The 21,198-nt window shown below is 37.5% G+C and overlaps 1 protein-coding gene across 4 annotated transcripts in view; it reads left to right on the top strand.

The window, feature by feature from the left end:
• Positions 1 to 20,989, top strand: part of ARHGAP18 (Rho GTPase activating protein 18) — a 94,221-nt gene extending 73,232 nt beyond the window's left edge. For all 4 annotated transcript variants that reach the window (XM_064708045.1, XM_064708044.1, XM_064708046.1 and 1 more), the window contains exons 8-15: positions 1,430 to 1,507; positions 4,254 to 4,413; positions 7,038 to 7,120; positions 8,380 to 8,586; positions 9,383 to 9,529; positions 14,948 to 15,072; positions 16,291 to 16,352; positions 18,875 to 20,989. In XM_064708045.1, coding sequence (XP_064564115.1) covers positions 1,430 to 1,507; positions 4,254 to 4,413; positions 7,038 to 7,120; positions 8,380 to 8,586; positions 9,383 to 9,529; positions 14,948 to 15,072; positions 16,291 to 16,352; positions 18,875 to 18,966 — 954 coding nt within the window. In that variant the 3' untranslated portion in view covers positions 18,967 to 20,989. The remainder of the gene's footprint in view (positions 1 to 1,429; positions 1,508 to 4,253; positions 4,414 to 7,037; positions 7,121 to 8,379; positions 8,587 to 9,382; positions 9,530 to 14,947; positions 15,073 to 16,290; positions 16,353 to 18,874) is intronic.
• The last annotated feature ends 209 nt before the right edge of the window (positions 20,990 to 21,198 follow it).

The following is a 21,198-nucleotide window of genomic DNA, read 5'->3' as shown; positions in this document are numbered from 1 at the left end:
GTTCATTCTTTTAAATGTAGCTTGTTTATCACTGAAATGAAAGAAAGCAAGCTAACAGGAAGGCTGCTTAATTAAAAATACATCAAGTTTTTATTTCACTGAGGAATTTAAATTAAAAATAAAGACATAATTTTATCAGGGTTTTGCAACTGGAAAATCTGACAGTAATAGTGATTCATGTGTTGTAATCAGAAGTTTCTGCTGTCAGTAAGTCCAGTCTCTGGCCTGCTAATAAAGCCATTCCAGGCAGCCATGATAGAGATGAAGAGGGGATTTGTCACAGGCAGGAGGTTGGTGGTGGCCAAGGGGAGTGAGTGTTTGTGAAGGAGTTGTGGCCACCAGTTGTGCCACCAGGCCTTGCCTTCCCCAGAAGTGGTGCTGGTGGCAGGTCACACACTGCCCACAGTGTCTTTGTGCCCAGCAGATGTGAGTGGCAGGCACTGATCTGGTGTAAGCTGAGTACAGGGTGAGCTGGATGGGGGATGGGGCGGGTTAGCACTTTTTTTTTTTTTTTAAACCATGGAAAATGCACTAGAATGACACTTCTAGTGCTGTTCTCTAAATGTGTGGAGTTTTCTGTCCGATCTTTCTTATGGCATTTATCTGTTACATAAATGCAGGTAAACTCCCTTTAATTTATGTAACTGGAAAAAACTCTGTTGCATAATTTTTCTTACTCAAGCACTGGTGCAGGAAGGCATGTAAAAAGGCACTGCCCTAGTTAAACATGGTGGGAACTATTTATGCTAAAATTATGTCATCAGCTTTTGACATTTACAGATTTGTTTTAAATACTCTTAATTCCATCCTTTGGTGAATATTTCTAGGCATATTATTTAGAGGAAAAAATATTATATGGGTTTTAAGTACTTTCATGGAATTTTCTGCAAATTTATCCATGTGAAGGATTGCAGACTTTTGAGTCTGTTAGGAGAATGTCAGAATTTGCAAATCAGAGGCTTGTTTAAAGCCTAGAAGTTCTTAGTTCTCCTCTTGTAAAGTCCTAGAGTATTCATGAGAATGTTACCTTAATTATTTTGATTTATTTTGATTTGGAGACATTTTAACCAGGATAGTTATTGGGATATAATTTTGAAACCACAGTAATTTTTGAAAATAATTCTTCAGTCTTCAGAGGAGGCTTGAAGGAGGTAAAAACCATACAGGTTTCTTTTTTAATAAAATAAACAAACTCCTCTTTAACAGGACTCATAAAAAAGGATAAGAACCACACTGAAGTTTTCTTCTACAAGAACTGTAATCCATTTGCAAACTGTGTTTGAACCTCTGCTTGTTACAAATCTGTGTGCAGAAATGTATATGCACAGAGAGAGAAAGAGAAGCATAAAGGCTTCAGTATATCAGAACTGTCTGTGAGTAATTTTTAATTGACATCTTTGCTCATGCCAGTTTGGTTTGTGTTTGACAGCTGATTGCCCAGATAGAAGAGACTACTCTGGAAACAGAGGGACTTCTTAGAATACCTGGAGTTGCAACAAGAGTAAAGGTAAAACTTTGCACAGGCTATTAATATCCCCCAAAATGTATCTGTGGTTGCTGAATTTATTTTGTCATACAAATTGTATTTTAGCATCCCATTGTTATCAAAATCTTCAAAAACAGAAAGCAAAATCTCTTTACAAAGAAAGCTGAATTATATTAGCCAGAGAAATGATGCTTTCACTCACTGTAGTTTTGGGGAAAGGCTGGAGTTTAAGTTTGAAGGAGAGTCAAAGCTACTTTTCAAATTCAGTTGTGCCAAAATCTCATTAATTCTTGGCATGAGTTTTCCAGCCTTTTGCTTTTTCTTCGAACCAGTTTAATCATCTGAACAGTTCACACACGGTCTTTCTACCCCAGGAGGAAGCTTTTCCCTGGCATTGTGAGCCTTCCTTAATAGCTAGACTTAACCTGTGTTAGATGGCAAGGCAGGCAGTGTGCACTGAAGAAGCTCTCACATTTATTTTTATGAACAGCAATATAAGTGCTCGGCTCGCCGAGTGCAATCTTGTTGGGCACGTCTGTGCACAGTGACACTTCCCAGGGTGAGTGCCAGTTACATCCAGCAGGCTCTTCCCAGTATTTGCCTTGATGCAGGGAGCTAAATACACGCTGTGATTCATGCCAAGGCTCAATGTGTTAAAAAGACGGTCTGAACTGGCCTTAAATTCTAAACAGAAAGGACCATTTAAGTGGATTCAGCTGTCCAAAGATGTCTGCCAGCCTCTGTTGTATAGAACTTGGTCCAGCTGCTGGTTCATTAGAAACAACTAAAAGAAGGGAATATTGTGGAAGTTGGGTTTGTTTATTTACTGGTAACTAAGATACTAATTTTTTTTTTCAATTTTTCTCCATTCTTTATTTCCCACTTGACATTGGTTCTGCAAACTGGAGTGATTTCGTAGTGATTTTGTTTATTTGTTTGTTCTTTGATTTTATTAGCTTAATACAATTTCCCAGACAGTGGATCATTCACTATTGAGATTTGATTTATTTTTAATCTCTCTATTTGCATGAACTCCTTCTTTAAATTAAGCAATAGTTTTGCTAGCAAATATTTTAAGTTCTTTTACTTATTCTAATAGAAAACTTTTTAAAAAGGAAGCATTTATCATACTAAATGACTGAAGTTTTCCTTTAATTTTCTTAAACAAAAAAAAAGTCTTTTCCTCATTATATAGGTTTATAGAAAGACACAGAAAAATACTTTGCTATCATATTCTGTAGATTTTAGGGTTATTATTAAAGTGCATTGGATATACCACATAGTCAAATACATTTACTTTAAAATGTAGGCATTGGAGCACTAGGACACATAGTTGAAATTTCTGCCATTTACCTCTCATAAAATAATTGTATCTATACATTTAATACTGCATTTATTGCAGTGATTTGGTCTGAATGTGGATAGAGAAGGTGATGAGTCTCTGAGGGAGAATTTTCATCTCTCTTTCTAAAGCTTGCTCTTTTTGATCATCAGGAAATCATACCCACTTGACTTTAGACATCTGAATTATGACTGTTGCATATTTGAACCTCCAGTACAGTCAGTGGAGACAGAAGATCTCTCTGGAGGACAGTTGAGAATATCCAATTTTTATACAAAAAATAAGTGTCCACATTTTCTTTGTAAATAGATCCATTTTCCATTTGGACAAAGTTAAATTTATTGAGAAGGGTATCCTAAAAATGTATATAATATCCTCTGTTCTATGTGCCCTTCTTGTCCAGATAAATAATTATGGCCATGTTTTTCCACAGCACACGTTTTACAAAACAAGCCAGTGTCTCTCCTCCTTTTCTGTCCAGAATAACTGAGCTAGAAGAAGGGAGGGATCTATGAGAGGTGCCTCAGGGCCTCTGTACTGAGGTTACTTTTCACTCTGCCAGACTAGGAAATTAATGAAGTGGGTGTGAGATCAAGCCTGATACTTAGCAATAGACTAAGAAGGACTTGGTCTTTGCAGTGTGTTCCCATTTGTGCATCTGTGAAAGGCCTGTCATGGCAGCAGGGCAGGGGTATGGTAATGTCTGCTCCAACAGTATCCCATCCTTTCCCAGCCCCAGAGTTGTGACCTTCCACTGAGACTTTCAGAGCCCTTTACTCTTCTGCATAACCTCATGATTTGTGGGACAGGCGGCTTCCACACAGGGCGTGTTTGACAGCCTGTGCTAGGCAAAGCTGTGTGTGCCCAGCAACATGGAATTCCCTGTGGATGACAAGACATTCAGCTATTCAGTTACACAAATCATGCCCTGTGTTTTAAAAAGAGAACCAGCCTCACCTTAGTGTATATTTTGATAAGAATCTGTGTGTCAACACTCATAATTGCCTTATTTGTTTATTAAAATGGCCATGTATGCACTATAGCAACACCCTTGGGTAGCAGTTTCAGAATTGCTCTGTATATCAGGCAGTCTTAATATTTGGGTAGAAGGGAAGCCATGACCCTTATGTGCTTGAGTATGATACCTGTTTCTTACTGTATATTTAGTCCATATGGCCCTGGCTCAGGCCCATGGGACTTTTTCCCATATGATTTGACTGCTGCCTATTAATGTGTGTTTACTTGCAGTACTTCTGGTCCCACATTTATCTGTTTTGTAGCAAAAGACCAGCAGCAACTGGAGTTAAGTGATATTTCAGATGTCCTTGCCCCCGTTTCAGCGTGTGGAAAGTATTGCTGTGTGTACAATGCGTGACTTCCAGCAGCCAAATATTGCTGGTGCTCTCTGTATCCATTGCATTTCAGGGTCTTTGCCAAGAACTGGAAGCAAAATTTTATGAAGGGACTTTCAACTGGGAAAATGTGAAGCAACATGATGCAGCAAGTCTTTTAAAACTCTTCATCCGTGAACTGCCTCAGCCACTCCTCACTGTAGAATATCTCAAAGCATTCCAAGATGTGCAGAGTGAGTAGCACCCTTTTTGTCTCTGCTGAAAGAATTGATACCCGTGCAGAGAAGTGCCTCTTTGCTGAGAAACAAATTGAATAGCAACAATATCAGTTCTCCTGAGAAAAGATGGGCATTATTTTGCTACTGTGCAAATAACATCTTTCATGTAACAGCTCTTTTAATAGCTTACACATGCAATGAAAGCACATTTTCACTTCCTAATGCTTCTGATAGTAGTTAGGAGGTATACAAGGGTTGCACAGAAAATGTATATGACAGTATGAGTTTATAAATAGTGTTTGCTTCAAAAGAAAACCACAACAAAGATAAGCAGTTCCTCAGGAAATACAACAAATGATAATTTATACTGGTTTTAGGGTATTTTATCCATTTATAAGAGGAGACGTTAGAGCAGAATAGTCAGAACTGCTGATAGTCCGTGGTCCCTTGAGATCAGCAAGTTCTTGTGAAAATGTCCTCTTTGCTAACTGGTTGCTATACAGCAAATATACCAGCTGTAACTGGAAGAGAGTGGGTTGGTGATAATGAATCTGGAGTGAGAACCCACATACATTTACTCCCCAGTCAACAAGAGACTGCAAGTTCTATTTCCCTTGCCTGCAGGCAGAGCAATGGCTCATTTCTAAGAGGAGCTTTCATAGAATCACAGAATATTTTGGGTTGGAAGGAATCCACGAAGATTTTCAAGTCCAACTTTTTGAATGGTCCACATGGGGATCAAACCATCAGCCTTGGCATTATTAGCACCATGCTCTGACCAACTCAGCTAAACTCGGCTTCAGAGAATTCACATGGACAGGCAAACTGACAAATATCCTTAAAAATTCTTGACTTCTATGTCAAGTCTCCCAGGTCTGAGCTGCCTTTCAATGCTGTCAGGTTGGTTAGAGTAGGGGGTTGGTGCTTTGGCCTGCTACAGTGTTGTTGATTTTGCAGTACTGACTGTCAAGTTAAAACTGGCCAGAACACTTCAGATGGTGCTGGCAGCAAAGAGCTCCACAAGGTTGTTTCATTTACTGGATAGTGATCGGAGCCAGGAGGGTTTCTGCTTGTGCTCCTGAGCTGTCTGAAGGCTTATGTGGTTTTACTTACCCAGAAGTACTCAGGTGCCAGGATCCAGACCACTTCCTATGTTGAACCAAAGGATTTACTTCAAAGCAGACACAGCACTTCATGGACTCCCATTGTTTAAATAGTTTTTTTTGTTGGTTACATACAGTAAGATTAGTTGGTAGAGAAAAAGGACCATCTTTGTAACAGTAGTCAGTATTTTTCATGATACTGTGACTAAGTAGTGTGGTTAGAATTAAATATTTAAAGAACAATTTGAACAATTTAATTTGCTAATTTAAATAATGTAAGCAGCTAAAATTCAATTGTTGCAGACAGAAACTCTTCATTTAAGTAATGAATTTTAATTGTTTTGCAATTGTTTTTTTGCTTACTTTCCTAGGAAAAGATTGATTCTCATTTTTTTTAACATTGTGACATATGGTATTTTGAAGCTAAATTTAAGCCTCACTTTTAATGTGTGTCTTTCTAAAGCAGGTAGATAATATTGCTTTCACTACTTGATCTTTTAAATGATTATACAATTTGCCACTCATTTATTCAGAGCCTTCATTTTTGGTATGGTAGAAGGTAATCAGCAAGGTGGGTTTTTTTTTTATTTCATCAATGAACTTTTATTTTTGTTTGGTGGTGTCTCCTGAGTTGATTTGGATAAAATGTATTTGAAATAGCAATTCAGTTGGAATCCCAGCAGGATGCATGGGAACAACCCTGTTGAATTTTGAAATCATGTGATAAAACTATGTTGTACAGGTATCCCCTTCTTCACTTTTTTTATGTATGGCCTGATTCATTAGGAGTCTACTGAGAAGACTTGCCAGAGCATGTCCTCTAAAGCATGACAGGAGGAAGTTTATGACAAGTGACAAATGTGGGACTTTCTGCACTGCCAGAACATGGAAGCTCTTCTAGGAGCTGTGGGAGTGTAGGGATGCATTCATTGTGCAGCTTGGGTGAACGATGCACCGCTGAGCAATTGGTAAAAGACAGAAGCAACGTTGCTTTTCTTTAATCACCTCTTTTGGTACAGCACTGTCTGCTGTAGATACGTGTTAAGCTTCTCCTCTCTTGGTTTCATCCCCGCTGGTTTGGCATTGCAGCTGCTGTTGGTTATGTGGCTGGAGACCTGCCTTCCTCAGTTACACGTGGTGCTCATTCTGTGTGGGTGACTTGGGAGATCGTGCCACTGTGAAGGCGGCCAGAGAAACTGTGAAAGCAGTGTTGGCCCTTTGGTGTGTTGGGGCACAGGCTCAGGAAGGGAAGAAACGTTAGCTATCCCTTCTTGTAGCATTGCAAAATAAAAAGGAATCACAAGGCATCTAGAAAACAGTGCCAAAAGACTGCTGAGTCACACCAACTGAATCCTAAAAGAACATTTGGAAATGAGTATCAGAAAACCAGGATCTGCCAGTCCTTTGTCATACTATGATAATTAGCCATGTGTATGCATTCAGCATTTTGCAAGAAGTTTGAACTTAGAAATCATGCTTTTTGGAGAGTATAAATAACTATTTCAAAATACTGAGCTCTGTGTGCTTTATTGGCAGATCTCCCAACGAGGAAACAGCAACTGCAAGCTTTGAATCTTTTGGTTATCCTTCTACCTGAAGCAAACAGAGACACTCTGAAGGTTAGAATTATTAATAGTATTTTCCTGCATAAATGTTTTGACTGTTTCTGTGAATCCACTGTAATGAATGCTGTTGTCTTTTGAACATTCTTTTTTTTCATTTCAAAGTTAATGCTGAAATTACTGACTCTTTTTATTCCCCTATATTTCACATGACTTTGGGGAAAAAAAAAAAAAACAAAAAACAAACAACTCAGGGCCCTAACTCCTCCCAAATGACTTTAAAGAATGTGACTTGACATTTTTCCAGGATTGCAATAGTAATCTCCCAGTGAGCAACCTTTTCTCTTAGAAGTTTTGTACCCTTTTTTTTTTGCACCAGTCATTATTTTCAGTGCAAAAAATAAATAGTGTTAGAATACAATGAATGTGAGTTTCCTTTTATGAAGTGGGTTTAGCTCTTCATTTTTGTTCCTCACTTTTCTCTGTGCTGTTTTTTCTATTCTCAATAAACTAGAAATTTACACTTCCTGTTGCTATTTGTAGCATGTTACATGGATTCTTCCAATTTGTGTTTGTCCTTTTGTAGCAAAGCTATTAATGCTTTTTTTCAGAATATGCTTACCATTAAAGCTGTTACAATCAAGAATGAATGCAGGATTTGTGTAGGATGCAGAACATCATCTATTACAGGCAAAAAATCCTACCAGGTCTTACTGTTCAAACAAGACTTTGTGAGTTTATTTATTGTGTGGAGGCAGTCAAGAAGGCTCCTGAGTTGAGCTACAAATATCTGGAACCAAATTAATTGAAAATGGCCAGTTTCTAACTGGCTACCTGTCATTCACAATGCAGTGCTTTATTTGTGAATTGCTTACCTTACAGAATTAGCCACTCCATGTTTCCATAACCATGACAGCTGGCACTATTGTGTTCACTTTCAATTTAACAAATGCCAACAGTAATGTCTTCACAAGCATCTGTGGGATGCTGCTTATACACCTACATAACAAAGGTTTTGAAACAAATCTTACTCTGCAGGGCCTCAAAGTCACATGAATGCTTTTGAAAATGCTAGCCACAAAAACAAGAATGTCTTACTTCATTATTTGAAGGAAACAAAACTCTCATTACTGTTCTGTGAATAAATATATTCACACTTCTATTATTGATTGCTTTTAATGTGGTTTTCTTAGGATTTAAGAGCTTTTTCAGAAAAATATGCAACATCGGGTTTCACTCATACGTTCATTTTGAGCTCTGCACATGCTTCACTTTTCACATGCAAAGCTGAGCTGAAAGTTCTGCTCTTATTTCAGGTACTGCTTGAATTCCTCCAAAGGGTAATTGATCACCGAGACAAAAATAAGATGACGCTGAAGAATGTTGCGATGGTGATGGCCCCAAACCTTTTCACGTTTCATGGGTTTGGCTCAAAGACTATTGAACAACGCGAGTTTGTCATGGCAGCTGGGACAGCAAACGTCATGCGCTTTATGATTCAGTACCAAAAACTTCTCTGGACAGTAAGTGTGGTTTTAAGGGGGGAGGGGGGATGATGATAAATTTCACAACAGTGTATCTGAATAGAGAAGTCATGCGAAGTTACATCCATGATTTAGAAGAGGATCAGACTGATCCAGCTGGGTTCTTGGTCATGGATAACTCTTATGGGAGCAAAACAAAAATATTACATCTAATGTTAAGCTCTGGTGGTCAGAGTTTTAATATTGTATGTACTATAGGTGAACTCAAAAATAAGTCCTTGGGGAGTATGTATTTGGTCTATCAGTGTATATTGCTGTGGTCAATTCTTTTTGGCTTAGAGATATCAGCAGGAAACACAGTGTTTGAACTCATTGCCCTTTCGGGCCAAACTTAATATTATATAAAACAGGTTTTGATAAAGCATGAAGTTGTATCCTGGTCTTAAGCAAAGCTCTAGCTTAGATAAACTGGACAAGTTGGAGGTGTGTTGTCCATCGGCAGCTTGAAACAGTTTTGACCTTTGCTGCATGTGAGGAAAAGTAATTAGTACCATTTTACACACTAAGTATGTGTTTTTGGCTGACAAAAGTAAAAATGCTGTATGATTCCACCTCTCTTCCCCTGAGAAGTTACTGAATGGAATATTTTATCACAAATGGAGTGGTTTTAAAACTGTTTCACAATTTTATATTATTTTAATCTATATTTATTTTTATAGTTATATTATAATCTCTACTGGAAAGAAATACTGGTTTTGAGTTCTACCTGATAATCTGGCCACTTACAATATTTTGGTAAGAAAATTACATAGTTATTCATGCTTACTCTATCTAGATTCCGAAGTTTATTGTTAACCAAGTGAGAAAACAAAACACTGAAAGCCAGAAGAAGGAGAAAAAGGACAAAGCTATGAAGAAACTTCTAAAAAAGATGGCATATGACCGGGAAAAGCATGAGAAACAGGAGAAGACTCCTAATGATGTAAGGAAACATGTATCTGAAATGCTTCATTAATAGGATCGTAATTTTTAGTGAAAAAGTGGATAGAGCAGAGGGGATATATACATTTTTTTAATTGAGAATTTCAATAGAGAGCAAGTCAATGTGGATTTCACAGTTTGTGGGTTACTGGCACGACACATTTAGAGGATTGTACTGTTTTTTGTTTGTTTTCACAGATTTTTCAGAATATTTCTAAAAAAATATTCTAAAAAATGCTAGGCACTGAACTCATTGTCCCAGTCTTTAGCTAGAGCATGCACAACCTGCCCAACCCAAGAAATCCCAAAGGATGAAACAAACATGAAAAACTGATGAACTGCTTCTTATGCAGCCACTGTCCAAGTGGCTACTGCCAGCCTACCCAGTGTATATAACCCACAGTTCAGTATCTCTCCTTTAGATAAGTGGCTTCTGCCATACCCATCAGTGATACCAAGGCATAAGTTCAGCAAAACACTCTTCACACACTCTTTAAAATACAAAAATCATGTGGCAGTTGTAGTGTTAATTTTTCCTGTAGTTCAGAAACATTTTAGTTGAGCTGTTCCCACTGACATCAAAACTTTAAAAATACAGCTTGTGCATGTTGAAATTGTTGATAATTTTTATAATTACAATTTTTTGAAACTTTTTTAGCCTATACAATATGCTACCTTAATTATAAAGCATTTGAAGTACATTATTCCAAAGTTGGTTTAAATACACGAACAGATAATACCAAATACGTGTATTCTGATACCATAATGAAAACGTATCAGATTTGGGTGGTGTGAGAATCTCTCATTTGGGTGGTGTGAAAGTACCCCCTTGTGGGTTGAAGTCACAGTGAAGATTCTGGTGAGGTAGAGTCATCTTGTGGTCGCTGGTAGAAATGCAGTCTGCTCTGAGCAGTCTGGTTTTATTACCAAGCGTGTGTATGTCAGGCTGTCACCAAAAAAAGGGTTGTCATATTCTTATAAAGGCATTTTTTGAGCTTTTAAGCCGAAGCAAATAGAATATGGCAAATGAATATGCTATATGTCCAGAATCGGCTGGAGACTTATATTTCAGTGTTCCTATCTCATTTTTTATACAGTATTTGACACATATCTTAATGTCCAAAATTAATTAATTCCCCAGGCATCACTTTGCATTACTTTAATTTCTGTTTGTATGCAGGAATCTTTACACAGAATTACTTACATATGATTTTAAAATAAAGCTAATTAAACATTGGAATTTGTTTTTCCTGGTCTAATAAGAAAAGAATTCTTTGAATTGAATTCACTTGAGTTGATGTGATTCACTTAATGCTGCCATCCTGTGTTCAACACTGAAATAACAGAAAATACAGTGAAAAAATAAATGCTGTTTCAAGTTCAGATATCAGATTTTTTTATAGTTCAGTGCAAAGATATATCTTTTTAATCCACTGGGGAGTTAGGGCTGAGGTCTTTTAGAGTAAATTATGCCTTTCTAATCCACTGGGGAGATAGAACTGAAGCCTCGTGTAATATTCTTATTCAAATGTAAATGTAAAGTTACTATTTAATGATTTTCTTTACGCCGTAGTTTTCTGTGGAGACTTTTGTCAAAATTAAATGGTACAATTTTTTACAAATCCTTCATGCTTATTGCAAGCATTCAGTAATTTTGGGTGCTTGAGAACATATTAGTCTTAAAATCATATTCACAAATTGATAAGGCTTCATTGTGAATGACAATTTATACATTTTTCAATTACAAATGTCTCATTTTTTCAGGAAAATTTATTGGTTTGGGTTTTCCTTCTCCCTAGTTTTCAATTCATACTGCTTTAATTTACAAATTAGGTAAATTTCCTGTGCAGGTTTTGAACTATATTTAGCTGTCAGGTGGTAAGTGAGGTACCCAGACATGGTGAATTTCCCACTCCAGTGAAACCTGTTTGAAACTTTCACAGAATTCACAGAATCACTAGGTTGGAAGAGACCTTAAAGATCATTGAGTCCAACCCATGACCGAACGCCTCAGCTAAACCATGGCACTGACTGCCACATCCAGTCTTTTTTTAAGCACAATACCTAATTACCTTGTGTGCTTACAAACAATAGCTGAGGAAAAATTTCTGTTTTCGAACACTTGCTGTGGCACCCTACATGATTAGACAGAGATGGACAGAACCTGAGTCACCTCCATATTCTCCAGAAATTACTCCGTATCCGCGTTCTTATTAGCAGCTCATTTGGATAAAATTTCATCTTAGCTCTGATGAGGCCTCTCTATCAATCACATTTTCCCTTTTCAGACAGAGGTTAAAAAGCATTTACTGCAAACTCCAGGTGAGATCTCTGTACAGTGTTGAGAGTGGTTAATATTAGAGGGCTTGTAAGGGTTAATTGCTTTTTGTGATACCTATGCATACCTATGACCCCAAGTCAGTGTTGGGGATTAAGTCTTTGTGTTGGTGTTGGGTTGAATAATGCTCTAGACAAAGAAAGATGCCCTCAGGACTGAAAATTTACCTACTGCCTTTAGCCACGTCTCAACCAGCTCTGTATTGTATTCCTCTGTATGGTGCAGTTGTTCCAAAAAGGGAGCTATCATGTGAGCAGCACAACGCAATGCACTGGGCTCAGCTGCTGCAGGTTGTAAAATCCATTGTGTCCCTTGGCCCTTCTGTTTGCATGATCTGATTGAATTTACAGAGTACCGTTTCTGACTCCAGCTGAATATGTCACTCATTGCAGTGTCAGATCATTTACTAAAAAAATTATTACCTGCTAAATCATTTCTCTGTGTATGGTTTTCTAGTTTTTTGTCCCAAACTAGGTGCAATATTTTGCAGCCCAAAGAGTAGAACCGCTTTGCATTTCTTTCAGCCTTTGCCTTCCATGTAGCAAGATCCTTTTGAAAATCAGTTTTGTTCTTCAGAATGTTCTGCCCTATACCTGTTTGGTATACTTTGCACCTTGAATAAGTATGCATAATATTTCTTCATTAGTGCAAATATTGCATAGTCACATTTCTCTCTGCACCTAGAGTGAAAAATATTTAAGTGGGTCAGGAGAAATGGATTAGAAGAAACTGGAAGAGACCTAGCCCAGATCCTATAGCCAGGCAGCTGCTCTTCTCTGTGTTATATAGATTCTAAGGCACTCTGAAAAGGAAGGGTTTGAAGAAGATTAGTACCTCACAGGTGACTGCTCTGCCTGCTGCAGACTAAATGTTGTAGGCCAATGTATTTTCCATGAAGTAAGGATGTGCTGTCTTCAGTTTTTTTAATAATGCAAGTGCCTATTTCAGCCAGAGGTTGCAGTGTTTTAAATGTGACCTGAGAGGACCTGTGAGGCAGGGCAGGGAACTTGCGAACTGAGTAGCACCGGTGACCCACTCTTCAGTGTGTTGTCAGTCCTCTCATAGGTTCATAGCTTAATATGTTGTGATATGGAGCCAGCCCCTCACTTGGGTATTTTGGGCTGTGCTGTTCAGAGAATAGGTCCTGTCATTCAGCTCTTAGAGGTTTTAGGCCATGTTTTATTTCCCACTAACCTGTACAGTGTATGGGCTAGGGGATGCTCAGGTTCTGTTCTCTCTGTAGTTTGGCAGCATGAATATATTGTGCAGCTGAGCATGATTTCTCCTGGAAATGCAGGTGGTGAAAGTGACAAAATGCATTAATTAGCTGAGCTAATAATGATTCTCTGTGAATAAACAAAGTAATTATTCTGTTTGATCTGTGACCATAATGTTACAGCTCTGTGGACATTTCTTGTTCTTTTTCTCATATACTCAAAGTAGACTGCTTTTTAAATAATTTATCATATGCCTGCTGTGTAGGAAAAAAAAAAGTCATCCAGCTGAAGTTGGAGACACTCCATTAAAATCAACTAAGACAAAATGATCAAGATCAAGAACTGTATACAAAAATGAAAGCTAGTTTAAATTGACCAATTTGAATTTGGTGGAAGACCAGATAGGTCTATAAACAATGATTTCATCCTTAAACATGTAATTTCCTTTTGTCAGAATCCCAGAAGTTTGGAAAGAGGCAAAAAAAATTTTAGCAGGATTTACTACCTAGCAGATGGCTATAGACACTGTTCCTGTAGGTGGAGGCCTTAAAGAACAGATGTGACAAGTTTAGAGTTAATCTAGGGGAAATCTCATAGAGATTCTTGCAATCTTGCAAGTCTTTGATTCCACAATTACTACATAGCAAATTCTCAATGTGATGATTCTTGCTGCTTTTGACAGAAGTAGTTATGGTGTCTAGGATTTTTAAATCGATAAATAATAAGACTGGACAAAAAGGATTGTTTGGTTAAAATTGCTTACCATAACTCATCATTTGTATAGTAATGGACCTTCAGCTTTCTCAGGAAACTGTTCTTCCAATTCTGCTCACATTTGTACTTGTTCTGTACTCATTTAACTCTGATGGTTTCAGAGAAGCTATTTTAGATTCACAGGTGCCTGGATTTATTAATTGATTATGGAAGAAAAAATGTTCAGCCTTGCAATTGGGTAAATTGGGGTGGGAAAGGAGGCAATGAACTGCCATAATCAACCTTGAGTACAGAGACTCTTAGTTTATTTTCCTATCCAAAGGAGTAGGTTTGGGTAAATGATAATGTAATAGGAATAGAAATATTTCCAGGAACAGAAATTAGGACCTTATTCACAAATGAATTATATATTTTGTAACTTGAAATGTCATGTACCTACAAGTGGGACAGAAAAGCTGTCTTTTGTCCTCCTTCTCTGTAGCTAATATGATCAATATTCATCATCAAGGACTTGTGGTTTGAAATCAAATACAAATCCATCATATAGTCAGACTATTATATAGGGCAGATTGCCTAGCTGAACAATAAGAAATAGGGAGAAAAACCTGCAGTAGTGAATATCTGTTTTTAAAAAATAAAGTTTACAAAAAGGAAAGAAGAATCCTTTAAAGTAGACTGATCCATGAGTACTTTGTGGGGTTTTTTTTGGTTTTTTTTTTGGTCAGGAAGTTCAGATTAAATGGAACTGGACAGGTTTCTTCCAGAAGTTTTGGCAGAGGGTTGGTGTAGGAGCATTGCCTGGTTTTCATGCCTGCAGCAAGAATTTTTCATATCAGTGTCACATGCTTGTTATCATACCAAAGTGTGTTCTTAATGTAGCATAATTGTTATTGTTATTCTTAACATCTTTGAAAAATAATTAAATGCTACTGTTCCTTTGTTCTGAAGTTCTCCCTGTTGTTAAAAAGAGCTTTGAAGGTCGGATGTAATTTACTGAACTGCGCCGTAGTTATTGTATGTTTGTAGAGAAGTGGAGTAGATAGTGAAGTGCAGAGCACTGTACTTACTTACTTATTCCATACTGTATTTTGAGAAGCTCATCAAAGCCAGCTGCTAGCAGCTTTGTTCCACCACTCTTATTGCTTTGCAGACTGATGTTCCTCAGGGAGTGATACGGGTGCAGGCGCCTCATCTTTCCAAAGTTTCCATGGCAATACAGCTGACAGAAGAGCTGAAAGCCGGTGATATAGTAGCCAGGTTTCTCAGCCAGAAAAGGTATAAACACGTCTTTGTTTTGTTATCATGTCGGGAGAAGTGTCTCTTCATTTATTATATCAAGAAAAAAGTTTTAAAATACTCAAAGTCCAGGTCAGTTCATGAACTGTTTGGGTGAATTTAGCCATCAAAATACACACTTGAGGAATTAATGCTTTTAAATGTTATTAAAGCCTAGGAAACCTTTAGGAATACATAAATGCTGTTAGTAAAAAGTTAATTGCTATTTAATCTGATGGGTCAGGAATAGTTTGGTAATTTTGTGGGGACAAGTCAGAAGGGAACTCCAAGAAAACAGAGGAATGAGGAAAGAAGAAAGTTTTGGGTTTTTTTTAATAATGCATTTATTATGTAAATATATAATACATTTATATATAAAAATCTATTTAAAATACAAGCATCATAAAGGCACCCCAGGACATGCATTTCTGTGTAACAGCATAATAGGTACTGGAGTATAATGATGTGAAAATGTCATGTACATTAAATGATTTTAAACCAAAAGCTACATTTTAGTCATTCAAATCCATTTAGAAAGGGAGAAATTTTATGAACCTTTTGAAAAAAAAATAAAATTAATGCACGTGTTTATCACATCTATCTATTCATCTAAAGCAATAATATGGTACTCTAGTTGAGATTTAGAATCTGCTTTTTCCTAAATGCTGTTTTTAGAGTTTTACACCATTGTCAGAAAGTTATTTTCTCGCTGGGCTTTAGCATATATTATTACAATTAAGCAGTGAGAATAATAGAATCCCTTTGTAATACAGGGACTTTATTTTTCCACTGTCTGTTTTTTACTTCTTTTAATTGCAGTACAATTAAATCCAGCAAGAAAGTGTTTTTTCCCACCCAACCATAAGGCTTTTTTCTGAAATATGGCATGTTTGAGGGAAATATTTATTTTTGCAGCATCAGTAAAAGAAAAATCAAAGGGTAAATATCAAGCTACTTGCTAATAACAATGAAATTCTTTCCTAAAACCTGCAGTTTCTTCATATTTATCTTATTTTACCTTTTCTAGTGTACTGTTCACTTGCAGGACTGTTCATTTGCACTGACATGCAAGGGTATTCTTGTTCACTGATTGTGTCAGTAAGGATTTGTGACAGGTGCAGTGCTGATTTTACTTAGCATTAATTTCTCCCAGACATGTCTAGGTGGCTGATCCACAAGCACCTTTGTAATATCATCATTATGTTCTGTTCCCCACAGTGGAAATGTCCAAACACTCAAGAAAGAAGAGGTCTTTCTTTATGAAATAGGAGGAAATATTGGTAAGAATGGCTTCTGAACAACTTACTTTGCTAGAATAGGATTCCTTGGTACATTGTCCATGGGCTTCACTGTGGTTGCATTTTTATTCATGTCCCTTGTTCTCCCTGACACTAAGGCAGACAGTTGCCCTTGTGGAGAAGGCAGCAGAGATGTTGGTGTAATCATTATACTAGTGGTATCTTACCATCTGTCCCTGAGGAAGTTGGCAGCTGTAACAGATGTTCCTGATATGTAGGTACAGTGAATAAGCGCAGAAAGGTTGGATACAAAGGTGCTTGGAGTTCATCTTATTCATCTTTTTGTATTGAGGCATAATAAATGAACTTTCATTCCTTCATGTTCTGCATTTGAGTGTCACTTTGGGGGGAGTGTTCTTCTGGGGGAAAGAAAACGCTCAGCCAGAAAGATGGCCATGTGATAAAATTTTCCAACAGCTAGTCTTTCCTACTCTGCTTATTCCAGATCCTTTTGATTAAAGTAAATAGCAGATAAGCAAAGTTAATGCCAAGGATAATTCTGAGCCCAGTTCTAAAGTTTTCTTCTACAAATGCAAGAGTATTTTTGCATTAGAAATCAGTTTCTAATCGGAGTATTTTTCATATGTTCAGGAAAACAAAAGGAGAACTAGAAAGCAGTAGTAGATTGGATTTACATTTACTTTTTTCTTTAACTGTGTCCTGTTAAACTTACTTGGCATTATAAAATCACATGCAGTACTTGTTCCTTTGCAAATTTCAATTCCATATGTAAGTTGCTATTTATAGCACTTTTATTCTAATCACTATTATAAATCATGTTTTTTGCATGTTTGTCTAAACCAAAAGACTTAATTAAAAATGGCACTTATGTTTCCTGCAACAGGTATGTTTAAGTCTGATAAATAAGTTGCTGAGATGGTTGGATGCCAGATGAATGTATTATATGTTCTCTTGCAAATCCAGTATCTGCATACATTTCCTATGCCTGTTAAAGCAGGTTGCAATCCCAGATGTAAGACTTTTTTGAAGGAGACAAATATCTTTTTTATTCTACAAAGGTGTAATCATTGCAGGAAAAAAGGTTTTGTAGCAGAATTCCAATGAAACTGGAACAACTGTTACTTTAAATTTGTGACTTTAAATTGTGACTAAATTGTATTTCTCTTAGAGAAAGTGCAGATTTATTTTGTTTTGCTGTGACATAGGTTAGAAAGCTTAGATGTTTTTTCTGTCTGAATGGTTTACTTCCAGAGGATTTCAACTTTAATCAGTCCTTTTTAGTCCTTATTAATATTCTCAGTTGAAGTAAGAGAAACTCGCTGCCTTTAACCTGCCATACAGGTTCAAGTAAACCAGCTGTCCTGACCTTTGCCATCTGTCTCTCTTCACAGTGTGCCTGACTCATGTAGAGAGAGCCCAAAACAAGACTTGAGGAGCTCATGACACTCTCATGTCCTTACACTTGTACTTGAAATTGTAACAAGCACAACACTGTGATCTTGTCCTCTAGCAGATGCAACTGCTGAAGTCTGCACACATTTCTTTAGTAGTCAGTACACTGTAGAATTTCAGGGCACTAAATGGGACTTCTGCTACAGATTTGTGCCCAAGACTGGATGGATAGGGACATAGCAAAGTGCTGTCCCCATGCTCTCACTGCCTGAACATGCTGCACTGTGCAGAGGAGAAGACCTAGCTTAGCAACATGGGCAGTACTGGTCACAGAGGTTCGGATTAAAATTCTAGAGAGAGCAGATGGAGACTGTGCCTGGTTGAGCAGGGGGGCCAAAGAGCTGGCAGACAAACTCAGCTGCACCATTCTACCTGTGTTTGCCTCCTGTCTCAGCAGTGCAAGTACTGGAAATGTCTGTCTGGCACGAGTCATCCACCCCAAATAATTGCATAGCGGAGTAGAAGAGGAGCTGTGATGCAGAGCTGCAAATGCATGAGATAATGCTTTGCCTGTAGGGGAATGGGAAGAATGAGCAGATCTTGATGGATCAGCATATGCTATTTTCATCATTGCTACTAGACATAAATTAATTGCCTGCACCAAGAACAGTGTACTACTTTTCCCTCCTAGGACAGCAGCTATTACAAGTGCTGTACAGAACAGCTGATTTAGGAGGAGGAGAATAGGGAGTAACACCTTCTTAGCAAGCAAAAACCTTTCACAAACTTAGCATTTAAAAAGGGGAAAATAACCTGAAATTTTAATGGGTTTCCATGCAAATGTGAATGTAGTTTTTGGATATAATCATGAGAGATCAGGACATTTCATCTGCATGGTCTGTGTGAGGAGTCTGACCTAGAACATGTCGCAGAGGTAGAGCAGCCCTTTCTCTCCTTCCTTCTTCCTCTTGTCTTCCTCCTCAAGGCAGACAGGAAGGGTAGGAGCACTCCAACTTTTATGTGCATTGTCCTTTGTTAAACACCACAGAGAGACTGTGAAAATGTCATGGAGTAAAACAGTACAGGAACTTTGGAAGTTGTTTCTTTTCTCTGTTGGTACTGGTGTAACCACGTGGCTTTTTTTTTTCTAGGAGAACGCTGCCTTGATGATGATACCTACATGAAGGACCTATACCAGCTCAACCCAAATGCTGAGTGGGTTATAAAACCTAAGCAGAGCTAAGATCACAGCTAATGGCAAAACCTCCAACCTGTGGACTTACGTTGTACGGCTGAATGTTTCAAAGGGAGAGTGTGTCCTCTCAACATTCAGCCGCTGTGTATATTAATAGAACTTTATCCAGTTTAAAAAAAAAAAAAGGCGATAGTGACCCAACAGTTGTAACAAGCAAACTTTCAGTTTTACTTGCAGCAAAATTTTGGAGATAGCACAATTTTCCTACTCATGTTTGAAACGAGCATAAGTACCTTATATATTTTATATATAAGTACCTTAAATATTTTAATGGCACTAAGCTACCTCCCATCTGGTAGGTCTTGTTTAAGAATTTATTTTTCAAGCAGGTGTTTAAACTCTTTGCATTAGAGACCTACAAACTCTTTGTGTAGCATTTTGTGTTCATATAGGTCTTTTCAGTGCTAATACAATAGAGAACCAAATCCTGATCAGCACTTCTGAATGGTACAGTATTAAAAATACCTGACTGAGTCATACAAATTTCCCAAATAAGTGTGAATTTCACTGGAAAAAACTGCAATGCAATGTATTTTGTCTTTGAAAGTCCTAATTTAAAGTTTGATGAAAACTATTTAAAAACAACTGTGAAGATGCTTTCTATGCAGCTTTTTTGCTAGGTCTTTTAAGTAATTTTATTTTTACTCCAGTTGATTGTGCTCTTGAGATTATTACAAAACAAAAGAAAGAAAAAAAAAAACAAAGAAAGGATCACATGATAAGGTGAGTGTTTTTAAAGCTCACTACTCTTGGCATTGTCCTTTCTGGCATATTGTCATGCACTAGAAAAACCTTTTAGGTATTTCAGCAGTGATTGCAGCCATGTTACATACCCCGATTTCAGGTTTTTTGGACTTCTGATAGATTGACTTTTATGAACTGCCAAAACTTTTAAGTTACTAGCATAATAAAAATTTTCAGGAAAAATAAAATAACTGTGGAAGGAAACTGTAGTCTCAATTTCATAGGTAGCAAACCATTAAACCTTTCACTCAAAACCGATGTAAGGGTCTGCTGTGGGTATTACTTACCATTGGCTATATATCTAGTATATCCTGGACAAGGTTAGAAATCAAGTTCTGATTGCACTGATGCTGATAGGTGCTGTCTAAACCACTTCAAAAATTAGTGCTCCAGCAGAGAGCTATTGCAAATTCATCCCTTTTCAGGAAAGGACTGAAAGCTCCCCATGGAATTCACTGATAATGAATTGTAGACTGAGGAGGCTTGTTGCAACACAAAGAGCTGTGGCCTGAAGCTCCAGAGCCCCAGTTCCACAGCAACACTTTGGGCTCACTAGCTTGTGTACCACTTCACAATTTATTTGTAAACTAGCTCAGCTGTGCTCAAGTGCTTTCACCTGCGTGCTGACTACCTGAAGTAACTACTGTGAAATTGTATCCTTGGAATGAAATACTTTCTCTCAGTGCACACAGAGATTTATATTGACCTCATAGGGAGTATTCTACTTGCAATCAAGGACTGAATTACATTTTTTTACATGATCAAAGCTGATTAAAGGAATAAAGGACCTTTCTGCTGAGCTTTGGATGTGAGCCCTGTGTTGACAGAGTAACCACTGGAACTCTCCCTTTTATGTACAAGCAGTGAAATAGAACTCTGAAAGGTCATAGATAAATTAGACATCTGCTGATTAGTTTTCCACAGCATATGAACAATTTTGGGGCCATGTATATTTATTGTTTCTTAAAGTCTGTCTTCATATGAAGAGGAAGCACTGCACTGGTTGGTTCTGAAAAGCAGGATGAGTAAAAGAGGAAATTGCTCTAATGTGACTGTACTGCCCTCGATGCTCCATCTAGCTGGGCGTTCCCACGTGGTATAGCACTGTGCCACTATGGGCAAATCCTCGTAAGGCAAATTACTTTTGTCTGTAGAGCAAACTCCCTGTTCTTCAAATGGAAGGAATAGAGTAGCAAAGCAGTACAATGCTTAGGTGAACATTTATGAACCTAGTGTAATAAATATAAAGGGGTTTTTTTGACATGTATTACGAAAGTGATGTGTGTTTTCATAATACATTATAGTTCTGTAGAAGATTACTTGTTACTGGAACTCTAGGTGTTATTTTAATCAGGAGTAAAGTGCAAATGATGGGAACAGCTGTTCCTAAGAGTTTCAGTATAAAATTGCAACCAACCTGTGGTTATGATCTCTTAAATAACTTTACTTTTGGTTTAGTGCCATTGTTTTTTTTTT

This window comes from Zonotrichia leucophrys, chromosome 3 (assembly GCF_028769735.1).
Source record: "Zonotrichia leucophrys gambelii isolate GWCS_2022_RI chromosome 3, RI_Zleu_2.0, whole genome shotgun sequence".
NCBI classification, from domain to species: domain Eukaryota; kingdom Metazoa; phylum Chordata; class Aves; order Passeriformes; family Passerellidae; genus Zonotrichia; species Zonotrichia leucophrys.
Note: the sequence above shows the minus strand (reverse complement) of the source record. Positions and strands in the feature narration are given on the sequence as shown.